General features: G+C 42.2%; 1 protein-coding gene across 1 annotated transcript in view; it reads right to left on the minus strand.

The window, feature by feature from the left end:
* The window catches only part of trabd2b (TraB domain containing 2B), a 63,018-nt gene that overhangs the window by 36,129 nt on the left and 1,264 nt on the right, over positions 1-25,625 (minus strand). Inside the window, exon 2 of the mRNA XM_058639453.1 lies at positions 23,141-23,710. Coding sequence (XP_058495436.1) covers positions 23,141-23,710 — 570 coding nt within the window. The remainder of the gene's footprint in view (positions 1-23,140; positions 23,711-25,625) is intronic.

Raw genomic sequence — 25,625 nt, forward strand, 5'->3', positions numbered from 1 at the left:
TTGTCACTCTGTTTATTTAGCTTTCACATCCTTCCTCCTTCCTCTGCTCCGATTGAACCGTGTTCTAACTGTCTAATTGTCCACGGCAGCGGTAAGAGGGGACCACACTTCCTCTCCTCTCCTCTCCTCTCCTCTCCTCTCCTCAGCGGTGTAATCCCACACAAGTACAACATTTCACGGCAAATCAGCAGGAGAAATGTTCAATTTCATGCAAGGATATTCAGCCTGTAGAAAAACAGAGACAGAGTAAGACTGTAAACGCTTCAAGCTTGAAAGAGGCTGAGAACCGGCAGTGTACGTATGTGTTTAAGTGTTAAATAGGACTTTGAGAAAAGCTGTGTCCAAATCATCACCACAAGGCGAACACACTGCCAGAAGCGACGCGTGGAGAAGGACACACAAACATAAACAAATGTGCACAACCATCGCCACTATTCCAACCGACATTTTTCCAGCACTTACAAGTGTGGGGCCACCAGAGAGACTTCTGATGTCTCTGACAGAAGTATGTTCTGTGGCTGTTGAATCTTTTCCTATCACTTTGTTAATTCAAAGACTAGCCCATAAATGATCTGGCAGAAGAGGAGGAATGCACCTGTTGAGAAACTTTTCATTGTTTTTCTTCCACCTTGCATTCTACCAAAATGTCATGCAGGAATCACATGACTTTTGTGCAAACTTGGAGGGTGTGTGATCCCTGCAAAGTCCAAGCATCTGTAGGGCTGTGGTCACGTGTGGGACCAGTGCAGCTTCCCTTCACAACAATGTCTAAGCAGCTATCTGAGACAAACATGCTTATGAGAAAGATGCAAAACTCAAGACAGAGTCAAGTGAAATGCTGCAAAGCACAACTACAGCAGATTATGGCAGATTCAAGGTGAGAATTAGTCCAAGACTTTGTCGCTGTGTGCACCAAGTCAGACGTTCCTCTAGAAAACCTAAAGAGGCCACAGCCGTTTCTAGCAAAATCCTGCAAACGATGAGGAGTGCAGCCTGAACATGAGCGTAAGTATAAATAAAATGCAATTTGGAAAGAAATAAACTCGAGAATTGACGGCACCTGTCGTGTACAAAAGAGAATTTGCCCGCAACCACGCACCTACTGTCTGACTATATAGCCATCAATCACAATGTTTCAACTCATATGTGCTGTACTTCAATCTCTATTTTTCTCTAAATGGGAACATAACTGACAAAACAGACATCATTTGCTATTGGAGAAGACCTGTAATTACCAATTAACATTTCTTTCTGCAACTAGCAGAGTCACCCTCTACTGGCGAACTGCTATTTCTGTCCTACATCCTGGGCATCACTTTAAAACTGATAGACTAGATTCATTTTAGCAGTCTATATGCAGTCTGTAATGTAATCTAATGTAAAGCTGATTTGTGTAAATGGCAACATAGAGTTACACAGTATGCATTGTAACGACTAGACAGTAAAGTGATTTATTGTACTTTTTGTCGCACACCCAGAAACATTCACGTAGTGTTCATACACATCCTTTCAGTGTTGCTCTGGCCTGATGCCAAACATCATTGAAAAACTCTCAAACATCTGTCATTTCTCTCCGTCTTTCTGTGTAAATGAAAAGCAGATGAAAAGCGGGCAGACTAGCAGTCTCTGTACCCGCTTCTATATGCTGAACTGGACTTTACCGGACCGACTGGAGGATACACTCCTTAATCCACTTCCACGTCATGTGGACTGATCATAGAGAGCAATATGACACACTCACGCAAGACTGAGGAAAGGTGAGAGGAAAACACTCCCACGCAGGCCTTTAAATGTCAGCCAACAACGCTCACAGAGAAGTGGAAGCTCAGCTGGTGATGAAGACCAGAGTGAAGAGAATGAAACCCAAAATGACAGCTGAGGGAAATAGGTGGTCAGACGTGAAGTGCAGGTAAAAAGCTGAACATTGAGTATAAAGAAGTGGTATGATAAGGATTACATTGTCACTCTTGAGTCAAGTGCTTCAAAGATGTTTCAGTGCTCCCATAACCAGAAATGTTCAGATGTATTATGTCTGCACTATTCCAAATCCGCTGATTAAACATTTACATCTTTGATCCATTCATTGATTTGACTTTTTCTCTTACATTTCATGTAAAAACAAAACACAACTGCAGTTGTGTGAATGTTTTCCAGGAGCGTCTTGCCTTATTTATTATAGGATCACATCTCCTCCCTCTGCAGCTTTTCACTTCACTTTCCAGTCCACTTAAAACTACAAACCCTGAACCCTGACAGAAACATGAAATTGAACTCTCCACTTGAGTATTACCTGGCTGTTAGTCATGGAATACACCTCACTTCACATTTGTTGAAAAGTTCTGCAACCTGTAAATCTTTAAAACCATGGTTCTCCACAAAGATTTGTGAAAACGGGCTTTATTATTGACGGCAATAGGGTCCTCTCATTTGAAGGTGTGGAAGAATTATTAGTACTTTGAGACTTTCATTGCCAACATTCACAAGATAATATCTTAGTTTTTTTGGAATGGCCCATTTTGCTCTGATAACATCAGTAAATGTATACTTTATCCTTTAATCTGAATTAATTGCATAGTTAAGATGAAACGAGATTCATGAAGTTAGCTCATCGGCTTGGACGCTTCCTTAATACTCAGAACCTGTGGCCTATGTAGTAATTAAATAATGGGAATTATTTATGCTGACAGCAGGCCGATAATGAAAACTGAACTGTACAAGAATGAATCATGTTTACGAGCAACCCATAAATGAGTCTGTCTGCAGCATCAAGCCATTTATCAACGCTGGAGGAAAGAGAGTTGGGGAAAACATGTATTTGTGTAAGTGCAGAAGTGTGTTTGCTTGTGTTTGTCTGCGAGAGGCGGAGAACACGGAGACAGAGGGAAGCAGTATTTGTATCTGACAGTGTGCAGAAGACGGAGAGCAGACTCGGTGGGAACATGGAGACAGAGCAAAACAGAAAAACAAACACCAGAACTTTCGTGGATGCACGAAGTGGGAGGTATAGTGAAAGTGAGCTTAGTGATAGGACATGGGAAAGAACTCCTCTGTGCTCCCGGTGGTTTGGAGGTGGAAGGCAGAGTCTTGACGACATGTGGTGGAGGGGTTACGGTAATGCTGGCCATAGATTAGTAGCTCTTCCTCTTGCTGGCCTTGACTAGGAGCAGCGCTGGCTGTCACATCAGAGACGAGACATTTAACTGCTCTCATAAGACTCTCATTATTTCATAAATCTGCAGTTCAGACACTTCGCCTTGTTGATTTGAGCCGAGGCCAAGGCACTGAGAATGTTTTCATAATCTCCTGAATTTATTGACAACCTTGATTCATTTTTGTGTCTTTGTGCGTATGCGTGTGGGTTTTGCTCTCTCTGCTTTTGTTTGTTTGGCAGCTGTGTGAAGCAAAATGTGCATGTTATGTACGGCATTCTATTTGATCGCGTCTGGTTTGCACATTTATTTATCCCTTTGTAAATAGTAAATACTTCCATTTTTATTTTGCTCCGTCACATTCTTGGCTGCTCTTCTTTATCTCTGTCTTGTCTATTTATCTGCCTTTCTGTTTGTTTGTCCTCGACTAAACCAGATTTCTTAATGACACAATCAACACAGTCTATGTACAAATACAGCAGTACTTAGAGGCAAAGATGGACATTATACAACACCCTCAAATTTTGGCAGACGCTTGATGAGATGCCCTTACGTGTAAAAACAACCCTTTTCTTTCTTGCTTACTTGCGTTTCTGTGAGGCACAGACATTCGTATGCACTTCCATACTTCCAAAGTGCTTGGTATGAAGAAATCCAATACGATTAAGACTATGATTGCTGCCTCTAATAGTTTTAGCACCCATACACTCTATTAAGGAAAACATTGGGTTTGGACCACAGCTCAGCACAGGCTTCTGACAGAGGGGATCAGTCTGTGGGAAAGACGCATAATTCCGTTTTTTTTAAACGTGTGTGTATGTGCGATCAGTAGGTGTGAGTTGTACATATGAGCCTGTACATCTGTGTTTATGTGCGTCTGTGCTTTTTTTCCCCCTGTCTCGTGTGTGTGTGTGTGTGTGTGTGTGTGTGCGCTCTTCTCTGAGCCGCCCGCAGCAGCTCAAGGGCAGACTATGTCAGCCGTGCTGAGGGTTTGTGGTCGCCCCTGACCAACAGATCACAGGATTGTGGCTTTAAATGGGCCGCAAATCATTAAAAAAAAGGCCACACTCATGGAGAGGGAATGTTGAAGCAGACGAGAGGAGTCCTGGATGAACAAGATTACAACGCAGGCAGTTTGTGTTTGGTGGAAGGCAAAGAACAAAACCTCAGCAAAAATAATGAGCACCAGAAATGACAATAAATGTGAGTGTGGATTTGTATCCAACTAGAATAGAACATTGTTTTTTTTTTTTTTTCTTATTTTGTTCTCTTTTTCTGATACAGTGGAAGAAAATTGTGTATTCATTATTATATTACATCTTGTTCTGTTTCCAGAACAAGAGGAAACTCAAAACTCTACTATAAACAAGCAGAGGTCAGTCGACAACATCGGCACAAAAAAAATCACTTGCCAGGAAGTGACCTGGGGAAAGAATCATTACGGCAATATCAATTTCACAGGATTTGCAGTATCTTTAAGTGCCCCCTGATATTTAACAACATACACTTTGCATGGTGTCGCTATATTAAAAGCTTCGCTCCCCAATCACACACTCCTTCTTTGTGACCCCGGGGGCCTAACCTTCGTGTTATCTCTCTCTGTAGAGCCATAGGCGCACAAACAAACACAAACACACACAATACAAATACAAGTATTAGTGAAGCCGAAGAATGGCTTCACTATACCCCTTGTCTATCTGTATGCATATTACTGGTGGCACAAATGGGAGTTTTTGTCCGTTTCTAAGTTCTGTTTCCATCTCACCACATTCCCTGCTGGGCCAAAGCCTATCTTAATTAACACTGGGATTTTACTAGATTACTATTGATTTAGCACCCGGCTGAGGCTCCACTGTGCTTCCTTGAAAAAGATTGTCATGTGTCTCACACACACAGACCCACACATACACACACAATGTTGTTGACTCAAGGGTCACTGAAAACAATATCTGTCAAAGTCAACAGAGGAGTCACTTCAAGCAGCGCCACAGTCTCTGTGTGAGTGTTTATGTGTTCTCCTGCATGCATGAGTGTGTGCCGATGACCCAATCATCAAAGTGTGGTTAGGGGTGAGTAGCCATGGTTTTAATGGCGCCGCATACATGCACACACACACACACACAAAAAGAGAGAATAATGGTAGTACTCTACAGCTCTCGCAAATAAATACCTTGTTCACCACAGCCATTGTTGTAAGAAGTAAGACACAATTAAATAAACAATGGTATAAACAACAGGGTTCATGCACCAAAAAAATGAAATTACAGATGAACACAAATGTCCCACAGACAAACACTGATGTTTGCAGTAACCTTTGAACAGCAGCTACAAGCTGGAGAATGTTTACCCCACCAAAACAAAGGTCTCCCTCTCTCTCACACTCTCTCTCTCTCTCTCTCTGGGTTTCTCTCTATTCTTCCTCCTCTCCTCAGCTCACCATCTCCCTCACTCCACCTCATTTCCTCTCCCTCCCTGACCCCCTGCTCACTCTGTCTGCATATACACCCCCACCTGGTTCAATTCAGGCCAGACTGGCAGTGGCCATGGCAACGCTCCAAGAAGGTGGGTGAGTCAACAGAGAGCCACAGAGGCCCTCCTCTCAACCCCCATCTCTCAGGGGGTGAAACTTTTACTGCCAGGGTCTGACTGACTGAATGACTGAATGACTGATGGTAATAATGTAAAACATGATTTTGAACACTTTTTGTGTTCAAGAGGAAAGATTCAAACTGAGGAAGCACAAAAAAAATAAAAAAAAACACCCAAAAAGCCTATAGGCATTTGATTGTGGGGACTGGCTTTGACTTGCGTCAGGCTATAACAAGCTTTCAGATCAGACATGATAATCAGATAAAACTCATCTATCTCACCACTTTGTACGTTGTTTTTTATGATCCGTTTGTATAAGGCATCATTACAGACACATGAGGATGGGAAACAACAATGCAGAACACTTTTTTGGTTTCTTCCTTTCCTTTCCTCTTTCCTTTCCCCATGTCCTCGCACGTGCGAGGACATTATCGTTCGAGGACAGTTATCGTTCAAATACTTTATTGTCTGACCACAATTTGTCACACGAACATGTTAAGAATATTTTACGGATCCCAAACGTTGGTGTATTGTGAAAAAGGAAACATAAAAGATGCAATGTTGTCTTTCTTATCCTCTTTATTTTTCCTTTTAATTGGGACTTTCCGGGTTTTACTCACTGTTTCAAAATCCACTATTAGGCTTTTGCAAAACACCCAACTGCTTAGGTTTAGTAAAAGAACATGGTACACAAAACCCAAAAGTGCTTTTCATGAAACCTTATGTTGATGGGATCTATCTCACTGCATAAATAGAAATACACTTAATTGTACAATAAATCTGTTTCTTTAGCATATTTTTGCATATATCATTTCCCCAACGCTGAGTAACTTATTTTATTTCTGTGCCTAAACATTATCAAATAAACATCATATCAGTGTCAATCAGATTTCAGATTTCGGTTTATGGTTAGGATTTCAGCTCGGAAACTATAGGGACATTTTATATATATATATATATATATATACATACATACAGTATATATATCCAAGTAGAAGTGGTATTGAAAGGAATAGCCGCAGTTTAATACGCTGCTCACTTTATTTTGTTTACTGATTGGGAGTGCAGGTGAGGACAGGCTGAAGGTGACAAGGAAAGCAGACTGGAGAGGAGACGAGTGCTTTGTTATCTGGCTCCAGTGCTGTGTGTGTGTGCAGTGTGTTATGGTTTGTGTCAGTTAACACTCACACAGGGTGTTTCCCCCTTCTGTTGCTGAAATGGTGGATGAGGTGTCAGTGTGTGTATGTAAATGTATATCAACATGTGCACTGTCAGTGTCGGCAGTCAACGTGTCAGTAACAATGCAGACAATCACATACACGCTGTCTATCTCTGTCTTTCTCTTACACACACACACACACACACACATGCAGACATGCGAGAGCAGAGTCCTGGGATGGGTGACACAGACACATGTTTATCATTGAGGGGATTGGTTGGATTCCTTTCATCTGAAAACGTCTGACTGTTCCCTCGCTCTCAGCGTGACCCTCTTGGCTGCCTGTATCTCCATCTCGCTCTCAGTCATTCTATCCCTCCTTCTCTCGCTGTCTTTTTTTTCCCCTGGACAATTTCTCTTCAACACTTTTTCGTCTCCTGTGTCTAACGCTGACCCCACAGCCTTCCGTCTGATTTAACACCTGTTTTATTCTTCTTCATGTCTCTCCTCCCTGAACCTGTGACCCATCTGATTTTTATCTGAGCCCAAATATACGAGCAGAGAAAGCTGTTGGTTATGGCCGCGGTTCAGTATTCTCCGTTCGTATTCTTTTAGAGGTTATAATAGCTGACTGAATGATGTATTTAAACAGCGTGTTTGTGTGTGTTTGAGTGCAATTGAACTCTCATTTTAAGTGGGCGCATTCCTGCATGCGTGTGTGTGTGAGAAAATATGTTATTATTGAGTTATTACGTCTAACCAGGGATGTTTGCCTTCTCATAATAAATGCACACAGACGTTTGGCACGCTCTGACACCTACTCCCAACACTCACACACACACACATATATATATATGTGCATGCAGCAGTTCTCAGTGCAATGAGCTGTCAGTCCCTGTTAGGCCCGGCATTCTTGTTAGCACGTGGTTTGGATCCGCTTTCAGAGGACCTGAACTCAGGACCCCCCCCCCCAGTACTTCCAGAGAGCGACAGAGAGGAAAGCGGCGAAGAAATAAGACAGACAGGAAGTGAGAGCCAAGGATATCTCATAGTGTTGGAGAATTTGCATTTCATCATGTGCTAAATTATTTCCCATGCTGCATGAGATGTGCAGTTCACAGAGAGTGTTTGAAAGACATTTCAAAGCCTTCCTTTATATTCCCTTGAATAATCGTGTCTTCATCTAAACTGTTGTGAGCTCACCCTAGAGCTTGAAATCAAGCTTTACAAAGCACATGCACCTCATGAATAATGTTACCTTTAGTTTCAATTACATTCCTTCCAAATCAGCCTCGGAAGAACCTGTGACTGATTAAAAGGAATTTATTTGTGTTTCTTTGGGGGGGGGGAAAGTAGAATAGCGTTGCTGTTTGATACAAGAGAAAGATCAGCATGTTCTTCTGGGTGGGCAGTGCTGCCCCAAGGAAAAATTGAGCCCAAAGCAGACATCGCTCAACATGATTTCATCCACAATCACTGGCGGCACTGAAGGCAGAAAACGGATCCAAGATAAGCAAGAAAGTGAGAAAATTGCTTCAGTGGAAGGGAGCTCCCACCATTTCAACACAGATGCCCAGAGATTTCTCAAAAACCTGGCACCTTCCCAACCAAAAACCCCTGTCTCCTCTTTCTACACAATCCCATGTTAGCCCAAGTGAGGGTGGATGGAATCCTTGGAACATCTCGCTGACCAATAACAGACTTCACACTTAGTGATTATTTTCTTTTATCATAGATGCTGCAGATAGTTCTGATAAATAATCCATCACAGACTGTGGAGTGTGGTTGGGGCGGTTCACTGCTTTGGGTATTTAGCAATTCAGGGTTTGGTCTCTCCCTTCTGGCAACAGATCTCTTCAGATTTTATAAGGACAGTCAACAGGAATTCTTTATAGTTTTCTGAATGGAGTTTTTTTCAGTTAAATTTCAGGATACAAGTCCATGCAAAAAGTTCCACAAACTGATATATAAGCTGGTTTTTAATAGCTCATTAGGTTTGCTCACAAAGCTTTGAGGTGATTCAGATCACATACTGTCCATAAACTGTCAGTAGACCACGCCATGAAACCATGAAATTAAAAGAATCCTTTTAATCTCTGTGTTTTCCATCTCGTCTTTCACCGTGGCCTGTTGTGCTTCCCTGTCTCTTCCCCTCTCATCATTCTTTTCTTCCCTTCCCCTGGTTCCCTGGGAGTTTTCCAGCTTTTGTTTGAGTCCATGGCCAATTTATGTAAACAGCAGCCGGGCTGAGGTAAGATAGCAAAGTTTATGTACTTTATGACCTGACTAGTTTCTTACAACATTATTCCCTCTGCGATAAGCACAAAACTAATCCATTACATGCAACGAGGGACAGACCACACAAATTACACACGGTACTATTTGTAGAAGTAAACCACCATGGAGAATTATATTAGTCAGGGTCAAAGGTAACATCTTTTTATACAGTATGTGCCTGTTTCTTCCAGGGAGACTCCACAGTCATCTACTCATGTACACAGAAGCACAAATAGCAGCAGCCGTTGATAGAAGCACACAGATGCAGTGCTTCATGGGGCTTTTGCCCTCAGTTGTTCACAGGCTTACGGACTGAACTCACCAGAGAAAAAGTCAGTTATCTTCTGATAACTTCTCCAACTTTGTCTACAGACACATTAACACATGTTTCATGCTGAGCGGAATAACTTTTCTCTTGAGGCAGCTGAAGTCAAACTCAGTAAATCAGTGCTTTACTTATGATCGAGAGCAAGATGAGAAAGAACAAGCAGTGAAGTCCAAGTCAAGATGGAGGCAAGTCTTCCTTCTGGGTATTTCCGCAATGGCGTGCACATTTGTCAGGCATCGTTATTGATAGTACATTAGATTCTTTTTATAATACTTGTATTGGATAGCGTTTCTCTAAAGCATTGAATTGCCATTTGAGTCAGTGTATAATCAGTAGCCAGCTGGAGACTGGAGCAATGATGGCAATTACCTCCGTGATTTCCACATAACCGAGACTTAATTTGTGTCAGTCTTAGGCAGGATAACAAAACCTCAAGGAAAACATTGAGACTACAAAATGAATGAGTCTGGAGTCAGAAAAAAAGACCACAGCCGTTATAGTTGGGATTAAGAACAGTATGGAACCTTGTGCCTACTTGAGTCCTGCTGCCATGAAAAGCCTGTAGTGAGGGCAGTGGTGTTGCAGTAATGTCATCTGGGACCGCTTGTCCAAATATTGTCATCAATCTCCTATTTTTCTCCAGCTCATCTATCATTCAGCGTATTGCTTTATCCATCCCTCCCATAACTAACTGCTCCGGCTGTTAGTGGGCATTAAAAAGCCATTCACACTGCTCTCAAGTGCTTAGGTTGGCTATCACCACAGCTAACTACAGAGGCTTTTTAGGAGGCCTGGCCTCTTCAACTTGTCTGTCTTGCTCTGTGTACATTCTGAACTCTCCCCTTTGTACTTTGGCAGGCAGATAAAATAGACTTGTGTTTCCATTACACAGAGATCTGTGTTTTGCCTGTCAACAAAGTCATGCATTTCTGTCGGGCTTCTGTCGGCCGTCTGAGGCATTGACACGATTACCTGACAGAATCAGCCGCAGAAAAATCCGTCAAAAACATGATTTTTCTTTTTAAGTTGATCCAGAGCATTGCTTGGCTCACACTGTTCCATGATTTTAATAGTATCATATTCTGCAATGTTCCAGCATGACACCGGACATGGGGGCCATCGCAATCAAGGACCAGAGGCAAGGAAACATCTCTGCGTGGCCCTTCGCTGCAACAAAGTCAAATTCTGCAATGAATACAGCAGCCAAAACCTCCACTTTCTTACTGTCCTACTTTCAGTTCTTTACAAACTGAATGTAGGACCACTCATTTCCTTTAAAAAAGATTAAAATATGATTCTGTTTATAATTTGAGAGGCCTATATTCTAAAAGAAATACTTCATACCAATGGTTTTCTAAGTCTATGGCCTTCCTTGACAAAAGTTCGACAACTGTAAAGTGATTTTAAAGCTTGTATGTGATGATTGCTGAACCAGTTCTGACAGTAAAACCTCTCTTTTTTTTCCACCATAACAGCAGGAAAAAAGAGCGTCTTTGAACAAGTTATAACGAGGGCTTGATTATAAAATAATAAACTTTATTGTAATTCTACTAACAATCCACAATTAAATGCTAGTATATTTTTATGAGTTCTTCACTTTCACTATTGCTTTGCAAGCTTCATTCAATCCATGATCATGCATTCATTAATAGTGAGTAAAATGAATTTGTTCTTACATATTTAGTTTAAAGTTGAGTAGTTTAAAGCAGGAATAACAACACAAATAACAACACAAATATCACTAAAAGTGAGTTTAGTCATTTTTAAATCATGCAATCAAAACAAAGACTTGACAAAAGGTATTTGCCATCCAGCTTGGGTGGTTTACTATGGGATGCTTTTAGTAGTAAAGGCAGGTGGTCTGGCACAGCGCTGACAGGGGCATTACACACTGACTTTCTGGAGCCAAGTTAAACTCACATATCTGAAAGCTCGTACAGTATGTACACGAGATGTCTTCCTGGCTCTTATTCTCTCCGACACTCTCTGATTGTCTGTCTCCTCAGCTCAGCTCCAGGAATGTCCACTTGTGCAGCATCTGTCTGTTCCCAGAGCAAACATTAGCTGAGAGCGGTGCTATATTTTATCTTAGCAAGACAGTTTCTCTTATTTAAAGGCTGACTGTTACATTTTTACAATTCAAATGTTGACTGCTGTCCTTATATCAGTCGTAAATATTTAATTAGCCTATTTTTCATTATGACTTTTTGGGGTTTCTGAATACCTTCACAGGAATCACAAAACTCATTAGCCATTGCCAGGAAACAGTTCAGGGAGTCCAACTTTTAGTCCCAATGAAACCACAAGTTACATTTTTAATAATTTGTAGTTAGCATATGTTGTTTACCCACGATAGTTATTTATCCCCATTTCCAAAATGTATGTTATAAATGATCAGCTATTGACTAAGTATCTTCTCGTCTTACTCTTATTTATTCTATGTTTAACACAAATGAGACTTTGCGTTACATTTTTGATTAAACTCAATCAATAAAACTAATGGAAATGGCATGATTGTAGCCTTAACCTTATATTATATTATACATTTTATACTTAATTGCAGAACTGTTAGCAGCAATCACTGCCAACCAGTGACCCCTGTAACTCCCAATGACACTTGTCAACAGGTAGTTTGGCCCACTCTTCCTGAGCAAACTGCTCCAGCTGTGAGTATCTTGTCCAAATTGCACTTTTCAGCTTTTGTAACAGCTGTTCAAAACGTTAAGATCATTTAGAGAAACAGTTCAGAAAAGTCCATTGTTTTTGAAAACATTTTTTTTTTGCTGTGTGCATGGTCCATGCACACGTCATTATCCATTCAGTGCGTGCAGTGGAGCAATAGCTGTAGCCAGGCTTCATGGAAGAAACCAAAATTTGTGTCCTCAAATGTCCTTAAACCACACAGAACCTCTGAAACACATGAATGCAATGAAAATATGATTTACTACGATACAAATGAAGGATTGTAGACTTTGCATGGTTTCTGTGCTCAAAACACCTGTGTCACTGAGCAGAAAGATGACCTGTCGACACGCAGCCACCGCAACAAATGATTTTGTCCGCGACAAAGTCAACTGGCCCACCAGCTCACCGTTAATGCAGGTTGGAGTCCGTCAAACCATTTCCCACACAACTTCATGTGTGATTCACACAACACACACATTCACTCCAGTCACCCCTCAGGCTGACATGTTTCCTTGCTAATCTGTTTGCATAACTCTGGTGTGACCACAGGCCAATTACACATGGTCACATGATGCACACCCACAAGAGAGAATGAAAAAGAAGAAGAGAAAAAAATCAGAAAACCACCCACAGCGAGTACCTCTTTCTAAACTTCGACATCGTGTTCACTCCTTAATTGTCACTCCCATTTTCCTTCTCATGCTGACTCTGTCATTTATCCAATCTCTGTCCCACTCACAGTCTGTGGCCTTAATTATAGCTGCCCATCATTTAGGCTCTCCCTAAACAACAGCACCCCATGGAGACCTCAGTCCCACGAGGACTCTCTAAGTCAATTTGATTTCTCATCTCATTTACCTTCCATAAACTCTGCCATGTGTTTGATATTATATTTAAACTGTTCCAGTGGACGCCAAGAGAGTGTATGCCTTAGGAGAGGTAGAGGCACTGCGTTGGAAAAACTCTGCTCTGCTGAATGACAGGTGAAATTGACCATGATGTGAGTGTGCGGGGGAGGGGGGGGGGTGTATAGCTCACACTAACCAAAAAAGAAAAGGGAGATAAACTTCATAGAAGCAACCTTTGTTTTGTTTTTTGGGATTATTGTTTTCTTTTGTATTTTGGCACAGAGAAAACTGTTGAGTGGAAAGTGTGAAAGATTTCCTGAGTTATTGTTGCTTTAGCTCTCTCCACTAAACTTCCAAGTAGGGCTTTTATATTTTTCCTCTCTTTCCCATTCCGCCTGAGAGTCGTGCATGAGGGCTTTTCTGCTCTTTCTACCCTATTCTTCTGCCTGTCCCATAATCATAATCCACAGATTTTCACTTTCTTTTAATAGTAAGGATTTATCCGGTAACACGTCAACAGCAGGTCAGCCACTTTTAACATTCTTGTAATGCCTTTTGTGTCAAATAGGACTATAGAGAAACAGTGCCAAAGAGTCCAGTCAATTGTGTCTGTGTGTTCTGATACAGTAGAGACATGTCCAAAGTCTGGCCCGCGGGCCAATCACGGCCCTCGGTGAGATTTTATATGGCCCGCAGCTTCAGTTTTATAATGTATTATTTAGTCCTGTGTTTGAAATCCACTGCATTAGTATTTAAAAGTTACTGACACTGGTCTGAAGTGACCACTGGCCCCTGTACATCTTCACATTATCAAATCTGGCCCTCGTTAAAAAAAAGTTTGGACACCCCTGCAGTAGACCCATCTATACTCATCTATAAAAAACAACAATCTCCATCCATTCATATTAAATGGCTCGTCTTATTGAAACTACATCTGAACCAACTGGCTGCTGCCTTAAGGGGGAACTGGAATTTTTTAGCTGCACAGGGGTGGGGGGATGGGGGCTGAATGGAGGTATTGGTGCTGTAGCTGGAGGGATGGGGTCATCCAGAGGGCAAGGATGGGGCAACCAACTCCCTCGGATCAGAGAAAGCTGTGGGAACTCTAATTTAAAAAGGTAAAACAAAGGCCTAAATGCTCAAATGATCCCATGAGCTACCGAGTACTCACTGTGGTAGAACAAATGTATTGACCGGGGGGGGCTGAATGACTTTGATGAAAGCTTTAGAAACATGAGGCCTGTTTCCAAACCAGGCGATTAGCTGGGCTAAGTTTTTATATAATAGTCAGACACTTTGCTGTTTTAATCCAGATTAAAGGGTGGTGTGGTGTTGAGCAACACAAACGAATGCGTCAGTATGCTGTGCAGCCACAGCTAAATCTCACTTTCTTTGAACTGGAGGAACTAGACAGGAGAACAGAGGAGGGTGACTGAGAACACGTCTGTAATGGGAGAATGAAGGTTTGTACAGATGGTAACATTTTTCAAATTGGTGACTCAGCCGAGTCTGACCTGCAAAATTCTGGTGTTCGTGCTTTTACTTATCTCCAAAGTAATCAGTCCCTTTAAAACTGTGTGCACTGGTACTACAGCACATCTGTCTGACGTCTTATTAATGGTAGTACAGCCCGTCTCCCGCTTCCCTGTGTATCTGCTGTCTCGTCTTTCTTTCCTGGCTGCCCACCTGTCTGTGCATGACTGTCTGTCTCCTCTCCTGCCTGTGCATTTGCCCAGTAGTCATTATTCCTGCACTTCACGCTCTGTCTGCCCACTTTGCTTCTTGCCTGCCTGTCTGTCTCCATGCAGGTTTATCTGTCTGCCTCTTTTTCTCTTGCGTCTGGTAAGAGATCATTTTATGGCGGGGTGTGTAACGGGTGTTGGTGTGCCTGATTACGAATGGGGAAGTAGGACAAATGATCATATGTATGTGGTGTTTAGTAAAGTTTATGAAAGGAGCATTGTTTCAAGACCTACAACTGACAGTTTTCACAAGCGTCTGAGACTTAGGGACCAAACCGTGCCCACACAGTCTTTAGCAGCCACAAGAAATGCAGCCATTGCTGTTAGTTCTTCAGAATCCTCCTACCTATTTTTACGAATGAGCGAGCCACACAGTTAGAGTTTTACAAGGCCAAAAGCAATACCAGTGATCAAGTTCCCCGTTATACTGAACCTATCTTGACCTTTCCAATAGGTGCGTCTTGGTTTCAGATTTTATTGTGAAAACCCTTCCATCAACTCGTTCTTATATGTGACAAGAAGACCGTCCAGGACAATGACTGCATGAAAAAGCAAAAACAGTAAAAGCATTTTTGCTAACTTTCAGGATAATGCAAATAAATGGTGTGACAGTGAATTTGAGCACGTACATGCATGTTTTTTGGAAAGGGGGGGGGGCATAGAAATGTGAGAGGTGCAGGGGCAGTGTAAGCAGAGCTGAAGTGGTCCACTGGGTAGTGTGTTAAGTGGACATGCAGGGCAGCAGGGCTAGAGAAGCCGCATGGGTCACATTAAAACCAGGTTCAGTGAGAGGGCTCCACTAATGCTGCCTCATTCCCAGAAAAACCTGGTTGAAGACACACATACATGCACATGGACACAGTTGTTTTCTATTGGCACCTATAGCCGGTTGGCCTGTGGAGTGTAAGAGGTGTGGTCGTATGTTTGGCAGATGCCACTGGCAGACTGGGACGCTGAGTTCATCTCGGAGCACTGAGTGTTGCTCAAAATGCAAAGTTGCATGCCATGGTGTACTAGAAGTCTTTATATCTTCCCCCACACTGGGGAATATTGATATACACTGCACTGTCTGGTTTCTTGTCAGTGTACCGCCGTCTCATAGCCCATGTTTATTAGCACTAACACAAGGTGTTATTTATGGCTACTGTGCATTTAACTGTTGTTGACAGAAGTCAAAGCTCTTGCTGTAGCTAAAGCAACTCGTGCAAAATGTCGACACCTTACTGAAACCAACAATCCGCCATTCAAAGCCACTTCACACAGTGATCAGTGCAATGTGAAGATTTGCATGAGGAGCCAGCATTGGCACTTCTCTTGAGCTCTCAGCCTCTTTTGTCGGATTTCTCAACAATATCACTATTCAGAACAGTTCTATACACATTTGCTTTTTGACAAGATCAGGTGAGACATTGCACAAACTACTTGTTTTCAAGCATGACCCCACTCTTAAGAATTATTCAGACCTCGCTCTTAAGACAAAATTACAACTATAGTTTTTCAGATAGCCCCTTAAAACTGTATTTGTTTAAATTCAAGTGGCAAAGGAAACAGTGTGACATTGTTATAAAGCCAGTGGGTCAGAGTGGTTCAGTAGATCAACCAAAATACTTCACTTTGACACAGCAGTCTCCTGTTCACTTCAAGTTGCCGAGACAGCAGGCGTTGATTTCTTTCATGATCATTTTCCTAAATTTAAATTTAAAATGTACTTAAACTTGAGGGCATAATGTAATGGCAACAGAAAAACAACAGCATTCATATTTATATTGGCTCTAAGCCTCACTTTTATTGTTCTCACAGTTTTTGTGGAAAAATGCTGATTTGATTCACAGGCTGCTGTTTTATTCTCCTCCTGCTTCTTTCTTTAAGCACATTTACAATGTACACACAACACTGACTCCTGCATCCTGCAGCTCTATAACAATGACAAAATATTAACAACACCTGAAACCACCAGGAACATGAACGTCGTCTACTGTATTGCCAAACCTTAAACACAGCAGCATCATACAAAAATGTTTTATTTTCACAATTGGCAACTAGTGGAGACAGTGAGCCAATTTTTTTTTTTATTTTGCTGGAGTGCAGTTACATATGAAGTATGTCTCCATTTGGAATTATTTAACAAAAGCTAAATCATAGATAGTTCAAAGTCATACGCTGCATTTCCACCTGTAAAAATATCACTGCGGAAGATTCATTATGAACTGATAATGAATGCATTTCAGCCCCAATTTAAAGTCAAAATTGGGAGACATCACACGGTACATCACAGCTGTGTGCAGTGATCTAGTGGTTTCATGAAGGGTTAACCTGGTTAAACAAAGGTTATAAAACAACACCGTCCCTAAAGACAACAACATTCCAGAGGGGCCAAGTGGGTCTCTGAGGAAATCAGTCGGTCACATTCCTGTCTGTGATCAATCAGCCTCTGGCCACTACAACCTGAGATTAACCCCATGCCTTCCTGGAAACTACCTGCCTTCCCATAGAAAACAACCTCCAGCACTATAGTTTATTATTTACTATACACCCTTGTTGTGATGAGCAAATAATGTATGTCATACAGAATTACGTGTATGTGTCCGTATGAGCAGCTCTGCTCCTCATTTGAAGCAGAGTGCAAAGTTACAGATGCACCCTCAAAGTGACATGAGACTGTTACGCTACAGCGAGAGCCCACCAAAGGCAGAATGAGGGCGAAGGAAAAAGGGACAGATTTGGCATGCAGGGAACACTAAAGTATGGAAGGGCACTCTGACCTGCAAAACCATTTACTCACTGCTTCAGCAGCACACAGTTCAGCGACAATGTGGTGGAGTCATTACCGACAGTCTCTCAGGTACTCGAGAGGAATGAGAGATGAGACCTTTGCTGGATTCACTGAGTGAAGATACAGTATTGCAAGGAGTTTATAGAGGAGCCTAGAGGAGCAAGTTAATGTGTCACTGTTGATTAAAAAAGTGAAAAAAAACAAAAGGCAACCTTAAAAATACATCAACACAAGATGACTTTCCCCTTTGTTAGTTAGTGAACCTGTCACCTTTAATTTTAACTAAATGTGTAAGTGCAAATAAGTGGTGAAAGTGGGGTTGACTTCGTTTTTCCATTTAATAACACTGACATTGTGGCACTTACTTTAAATGGGACATTATTTATAGCCACACATTATTCTTGCATTTGTCTGCTGTCTGTTATCAAACTCAATCAGAGCTTAAACACTTTTTTCCCCTCAAAATATGAACTAAGAAAAATAAATTGGTATTGATATTTATTTATTTATTTATTTTGTCAAGTGCACAGTGGTTCTGTTTTCTCAACATCCGTATCTGCCTCTCTGCTTCACTCCATCTCGTCTCAGTCTGCAGTGTTCTGGCCAGCACATAATTGTCTAAGTGCTTCTGGATGGCAGCGGGCTATTTGGTCATTAAGGGGCCTATTAAGTCATTAGTGCAACAGTGGGACTGCCGTCTGCCTGCCGACAGAACCAGATGATCGACCTGATACGCATAGTCTTGCAGTTTTCCACATATTTGCGCAGGTAATTATAGCTTAGATGTGAAACACCCTCACATGTCATGCTTTAAAGAGGGGATACACATCACCAACACACTTTAAAGGTAATCTCCTCCTCCCCTTCTCCTCTTCTTCTATCACCTCCTTTTTTTCCCATGTATGTGTGTCTGTGTGTTTATGGGTAAACGAGTGCAGAGGAGCAATGGCTTAGCAATGAGACAAGCAGGGTCTTGGGACATGTCAGAGAGAACGATAGGGAGCAAGAAGAACTGAAATGAAATCCAAATGGAGCGAGGAGGTCAGAGGAAAGAAGAGCAGACACCAAATGACTTTTTCCATCAGTCAGACTCACACACCATCATGAAATGTAAATATTTGGATACGGTAAGGTTGGATGTTCCTTAATTCCTCCCTTAAAGATGTCCTGTTTAGGTGAACAGGGTCCAAGAAACACACAGTATTCTGCATGATTTGATACAACACATGGAAATCAAAGCATGTGGAGATGTTCACTAACACTGGCCTACGCAATTACATTGACTGCTTACTGTAAATCCAATATATAATTGCTATGCTAGCTACACAGAGAAAAATGTTCCCACTGTATACATGCTGTATTTTACACATACAAATTTTCAAATTGTTTTAAAATCACAGATTTGAAATGTATGTGTGCAATAAGTGCAATCTGAATTGCAAAACCAAAAACAAATAAAACTGGATATCTTAAAAAAAAATACTGACGTATGGAAAACACAGAAACAGTGGGTCCAAAGTGTCTCTGGCCCAGACAGACATAAGTTTCACTTTATGACCACAAAGTGTAAACTCAGTGGTGGGTATTCCAACGCCATGTGCTTCTCATTATACGGCTTCATATAGACAGTATAGGGGAAAAGCTAGATGTCATCATATTTCATACTATTATATCATCAAGACAAACATTGTTGTGATTCTTTGGCTGCATCACCAGGACTGAAGGTGCCCTCTGTTACCACAGAGGGCTGCAGTGTCAACATGACAGAACGCATTAGCCAGAAGTCTTCAGCAGCAGAAGGACACAGGCACAGGAGCTGCCCTGATTGAAATAGACACATCAGACTGTCAGTGAAACGGGTTTCTTTTCACCTGGAGGAGGAGGAGGAGGAGAACGCCCTCCTGGTGAGAGGAAACCACATTCTGTCATCCACAATGCTGCAATCGCAAAAAAAAACCCTTACCTAGTCTGCTCTGAGGTGACTGTAAAGCCTTTGACTGACGCTGTGTCAACTGTGGCACCCACTGGATGACACCAGCTGTCAATCACACAGATGTCCACTTGTGTGTTATCATTAATTTTCTTCTAAATGGGAGAATCATTTTTCAAAACTGGCGATTGAGAGCTTTAACGTCACAGGAAAATGATTTAATGATGTTATAAATCAAGTGAAATGGAGGCTCATTTTTCCCACTGACTTTCATTCAAGCAGAGTTGTTTTTGCAAGCAGCAGATTTGTCCCCCGGTGTCTAACTGCTCCTTAAGTCCCACTAAGATTTACTCTTCAAACTGGCAGACTGTGTCCATTTTCATAACGAGCCTATGAGCAACAGTGAGGTGTACTGTGATTCAGTTATTTCACACAAACACACACACACACACAGTCTGGTTTCCATGGCATTACATTGACATACATTCATTTCCTGGAGAGTTAATCAAAACTTAACCATAACTACCACTGGCCTAAACTTAACCCTAACCTCACCATTCAACATGTCTTCACTTAAAATGTAATCGTTTAATAGCCCGAGCCGATGGAGGCTCCAACCTGAGCAGTGGCTGAGCCCAGCACTCTATCAGATGGGGTGCCTTCTCAGCAGTGTGGGTGCCCAGACTGACCCCATCAGACTGCCAGTCTCCTTACCGCTCTGCTGCTCCATGGCTCTGCTACCACCTCCCACCATGACCCTTGACCCCCTGCCCAGGAGACAGGCGCCACCGATATGATGTGATTTCTCCCTGACATGGGCCAGTGGCCTCAGCTGCAATGTGACCCAGGGAAAATAAATATGGGTGTTTATTTGGCGTGAATGAGAGAGAGGCCCACAGGCTGCAGACATGCCCTCAAGTTTCCCAAAAGCAAACGAGCACTAAAGCCATTTTGTTCCACGTCTTATCTCCAAAAATATACAGTATCGAGGTAGAAATAAGCCACAACGGTTTGATACTGTGATAACATGCATACTGTGGTACGCTGCTGTACCACTGTGATGCTGAGACTGCTGAGATGAGTTACCATTTAAGCACATTTTAGCAAAGGTTCTTTTGGGTCACTGACACATACACATACATTTGCTTGATAAGTAATGGTAATTTAGCAATTACCCTCTTGTGGTAAAAGGAAGTATAATCGGTCATATGGATTCCTCTGGCTTTGGTTGTAGAGCTTCAACCAGTGAGCACCCAGTGGCCTCCAACTGTGTGCATTCACAAAGATTTTGGTACAAGCCAGCTGTCAACCGACATCAACGTCTACAGAACAGGAGAAGAACCATGCATCCGTGCATCATGGCCCGCCTTTGTTTCCACTGCTTCTGAACTCCCTCGCACGGAGACATCCACACATCTCTGTCATCAGACATTACAGATTATAGAGATTGTAGAGAGGTCTCAGACAGACAGAGCTTCTCATTAACGGTCTAAAAAAGAGCCCTGGCACACTTCACATCCCTCCTACACTATCACCACTACAAAAAAAGAAGATCCCTGCACTAAAACCTCTACCTTCCATCTCTCAGAGGTTGATTTATTTGCTGCACCAACTTTTTATCCAGAAACAACATCCTCTGAGGTCACAGGTCCTCCCGTGACAAACCAGCGCAGGACCGCCGGTCTCCTTTCACAGGTGCCTATGACGACATTGCTTATATGACAACATAGATGATAAATCAAGGGTGTCTATGTTTCTAAGAGCAGAGTAACAGAATACTGCCAGCAGCTACTTTTCATTGAGAACAAATAATATGTGGGCCAGATACGTCTGGATCTTTTCCCAACTCTCCTTTTAAGAATTACTCATGTTTCGGATTAGTGTTAGAGGGCAGACAATGTACATCAGTCTCCCTGCATTTTCAACCCCAGGACTGTCTTTACACTTTCCCTGCTCTCTAGTCACTGTCTCTTGTCTCTGCCGTTGTCCCTCTCTGGTGTCTCACTTGCCTTTCTACTGATTCCCACCCACGCGGGTGTCTCTTTGACATTTTGTCTATCCATCCTCCTGTGACCTCATCGCTGTTTCAGTTCAGCGTAGTGGGATCCAATCAACCATAGTGTTCAGATGAAATCACAAATGATTATAATTGAGAATAATGGTTTCCATGTCATTTCTAGTTCAGCTCTGAATTGTTCTCATGCATATCTGAAACTGAGGGGGTTGGAAGCTCCATGCAGCAACGCTCATGCTGCGGAGAGGTGAATTTCAAGTTATCCATGATCCAATTCTGACTACAATTTCCATGGCAGTAAAAACTCTTATCTGAATTTGAGCACCTGTCTTGTAAAGGTTTTACTGTCCACTGTGAATTGAGTGCATGAGTGCATTCTCATGCTCTTTTCACTGAAGGACAATAGATCATTATGAGGATCAAAACTCAAAGTGACGTACTTCAGGAACATAAATACCGTTTTCTGAAATTGGACACCAAAATAAAAAAAGAAAATGGCGGCGGTACAGAAAATAACAGACTTCAAAAACTGCAAAGCCTTCCTGACAACATTACCACTTGTCTCCTTCATTACGAAGAAGCCCAGTGTACCTTACAGTGAGCTTATTTCTAGGTGCAGTAAAGCTCTCAGGCATGTGCAGGGCATGCAGTGCAACTTTGACAGTGTAGTTAGGAGGTGTTGATGAAAAAGGAGAGGCTGGAGCCCACTGCCTCTCAAATTAGCCCCAGAGGCCTCTGACCCGTCACATGAAAGCTCAGGCCTTCGCAGATTCTGTTGCAGTGCACCGCCAATGTGCATGTATGGAGTTTTGCACACTTACGGTGTGCTGTCGCGTGTGGCGCGCTGTGCTGTGCTGTGCACGCAGAGCACATGGGTTCAGTTATGAATACGCACATATGTGCTGAGATGTTTTCCTCCCTAATGTGGATGAAAGGTCATATTTGAAGAGAGCACTTCTGTGATGAGGATGCTCTGTCCAATGTGTGCAAGATAGTCTCAGTCCACAGTCTCTGTGACACTGTGACACTGCAGGTGACCTGTAACTGACTAACACTCTGATAGACGTACATCTTCATCATGACATGGACGCCATCCCACATGTTTTGCTCATCAAGCAATCTGGTTATTTTGTCCATCATCATTCTCTGATTACAGTGAGAGTGGTGTGTTGCCACAGAGCGCCAGACAGTCAGTCTGCTACATGAATGAAAGAGAAAACCCTCTGCTCTTCTCCACTTCTCTTATCTTTTCTGGACATATGTTGCTCGGATTCAGCTGTTTAGTGTGTTTGTTTAGTGAGGTGGAGGGACATCCATAACAGTAGAGCTGTCTGCAGAGGACAGGTTTTAATCACCTTGCTTCTCCTCATATTGTCTTGTCCCATGTGCTCTGACTGTTTCTTCCAAAGGAGGTGCAATGCCCAGAATCTGTGCGCATACACTCAATTTTTACAGTGGATTAGAGAGCTTAGCATGTTTCTCTTCGAAACTGCTTTGTTACAAGCAGAAGGATACAGGATATACAATCCAAGGATTTTTTTATGGCCCCTCTAGGCTTGACTTGCTTTTCCAATGACTCCTGTTATTCCAGCTGTGTACACACACATGCAAAAATGAGAAGGGAAAATACATATTACCCCGCTTACCTGAGAGAAGTTGAGCCCATTAAGGGGGTGACACTGCTCCTCCACCCGCTCCACTGCCCCGGTTCTCTTTCCCATCTTCTCAGCTTCTTGAGCCAAGAACAGGTCCAGCACAGGTGTCCCCCTGGACCGGACATCCCATTCTGTCAGCGAGTTCACCATCAGCATCACCCACACAGGCCTTTTCCTCTCCCAGTTCCCCGCAATGGCATTGAACAGGTAGTCAGCATACAGGCCACGGCCACGCTGGTCAGCAGTCATCCAGTAAGGCATCATGTGTTTGACGTAGTCCAAGTGACGTTTGAGGCGACGGTACAAGTCCCGAGGTAGAAGTGTCTGCAGGTTCCCCCCGTGGGGAAGTAGCTGGCAGCTCGTCAGCTTAGAGATGGTCAGAGGGTCAGTCAAGTCCAGCTCAAAGAAAACATTGGGGCTGCTATAAAAAGCCCGCTTGGTGCTGTTGGGAATAAAGTCCCAGACCCGCGTGTAGGGCACGTGGATGGTACCAAACAAGTAGGAGGGTGGATGAGGAGCAGGACGCTTAACTGTCCACAGGAAGGAGTTCATGTCACTTTGCTGTGGCAGAGGGGAGGAAAAACAAAAAGTGAAAGTTAAATTAAATCCCATTAAAAGGCCTTATACACACAGAAACAGGACAAAATGATCTTTTCCGTAAACGCGACTTTGCAAACACTGTACTACATATGCCAGGCCTGTATGTGGCGCTGTAACACTGCTACACTAAAAACAGAGAAGCAGATGTTAAGCGTGGGCATAAAGCATGTGCGCTGTGTGCCAACTTGATTTTTAAATAAAGCTTTATTCGAAAACAAGATTGTATATAAAATATATACAATCACAGAAAAAGAATCAAACCAAGCCAGAGGGACTAAGGAAAGAAAATAAAAGTTATGATAAAGCGAACAGAATAATCTCCAGATAAAGATAAAACGTCAACAAACGTCTTTTCCCGGCCCTGAAAACTGACATATTATTTGGAAATATCGGCAGCTCAGGGTTGTGCTGATAAGTCTTACTACTGAAGTTGCAGGCAGTGAGGTTAGAGGGGGGCCTTCTGGCCTGTAAACAGACCCCCATGTATTGTTGAGGTACATAGTTGCCAAAGCCTCATTTGGCCAGGGAAACATTTCGAAGGCTGCAGTGCAAATATTGTATACTGCAGTGGAGCTCATAAAACCCAAAAGCTGAAAGAAACCTGCTCTGTGTTGTAACCCCGCTGTGATACTTTTGTTTGTGATTTTTTTTTTTTTACGCAAGACACAGAGCTGTGGTGCTGACAGCCTTAAGTACAGCACTATTTTAGTCCTGAGTGGTTTATATTACAGGAAGTGTTTGTCAATTGTGGTTATCATCGTACAAAACAATGTCACAATGGAAATGAAATAATCACAGCCACTTTAAAAGAGCACACGGCCCCGTTGCATTTAAAATATGCTTCTTGTTAAGCACTCTGAAAATGTGCACATGACATTGGTGCTGGCATATATGCGAAGATGGAAAAAGAAAAAGAATTTGCTTTCATAAACAATATCAAACCTCTGGCTTCCGAGACACAGTGTAATCAGGCATTTGAGGGATGAAACCCATTAATGCAAAATAAAGTTATTCTTAGTAAATGTTTACTTCTAGAATTTAGTCAAGATTTCCTTCAGCCGTGTTCCAATTATATTTCCCACTGCCGTTGCCATATGAAACTTTTAAAAATGAGCTGCCAAAAGCCGGTGAAGTCGTCCTATATGGATCTTCTCTTATCGTCATAATTATCTGCTTTGAACATATATACAGCATTTTCTGGCACAGTCTCCTTCAAGACTAAATAAAAGTACTATATTTCATTTCAGAGAAGTGGTTTTAACCTTTGCAGATTAAGTGAAATGTTTACACTGATTCTTTGAATTCAAATTTCACAGAGCATACATCATCTCCTTTTTATATGTATGTATGTATGTAAATAAATAATGTCTGTATTGCCAGTGCAGCATTTGGCCAGTTCTCGATGAGCACATGTTCGCTTAAAGGCCGACTCATAAATGCAGGTTTTTGGACATGGAAAGTGAAAGAGTCCTGAGGAGAGAGTTGAGATTTCCCTCTTCTGCTGAAGCTGCAGGGTTTTGTTCTACAGACTTCTTTAAAGGGGGGAAAATGACTCTTAACAGAAAACAGAGACCACTGTACTGACGCATTACAAATCACATGAAGCAAAGAAACACGAAAGCTCTCTGTGATCCCAGACAACAGATCCGTTTTATGCCTGTAGATATTATGCACTAATGGAACAAAGACATGTGATCTTTAAACGACTCCTAATGACAACCTTAATAACATTCACACTCATGGACAGGAGTGTCTTTTTTTTACAGTGCAGAGTTTAATATTCTTTAATGGTGTGATTTTCCCCCCTTGTGTTGGGTGAGATGTTTGCACTGATTTTGATTAACTTTCCCTCTCTACCATCACGTGCATCCACAGT

This window comes from Solea solea, chromosome 9, assembly GCF_958295425.1.
Source record: "Solea solea chromosome 9, fSolSol10.1, whole genome shotgun sequence".
Taxonomy (NCBI): Eukaryota; Metazoa; Chordata; class Actinopteri; order Pleuronectiformes; family Soleidae; genus Solea; species Solea solea.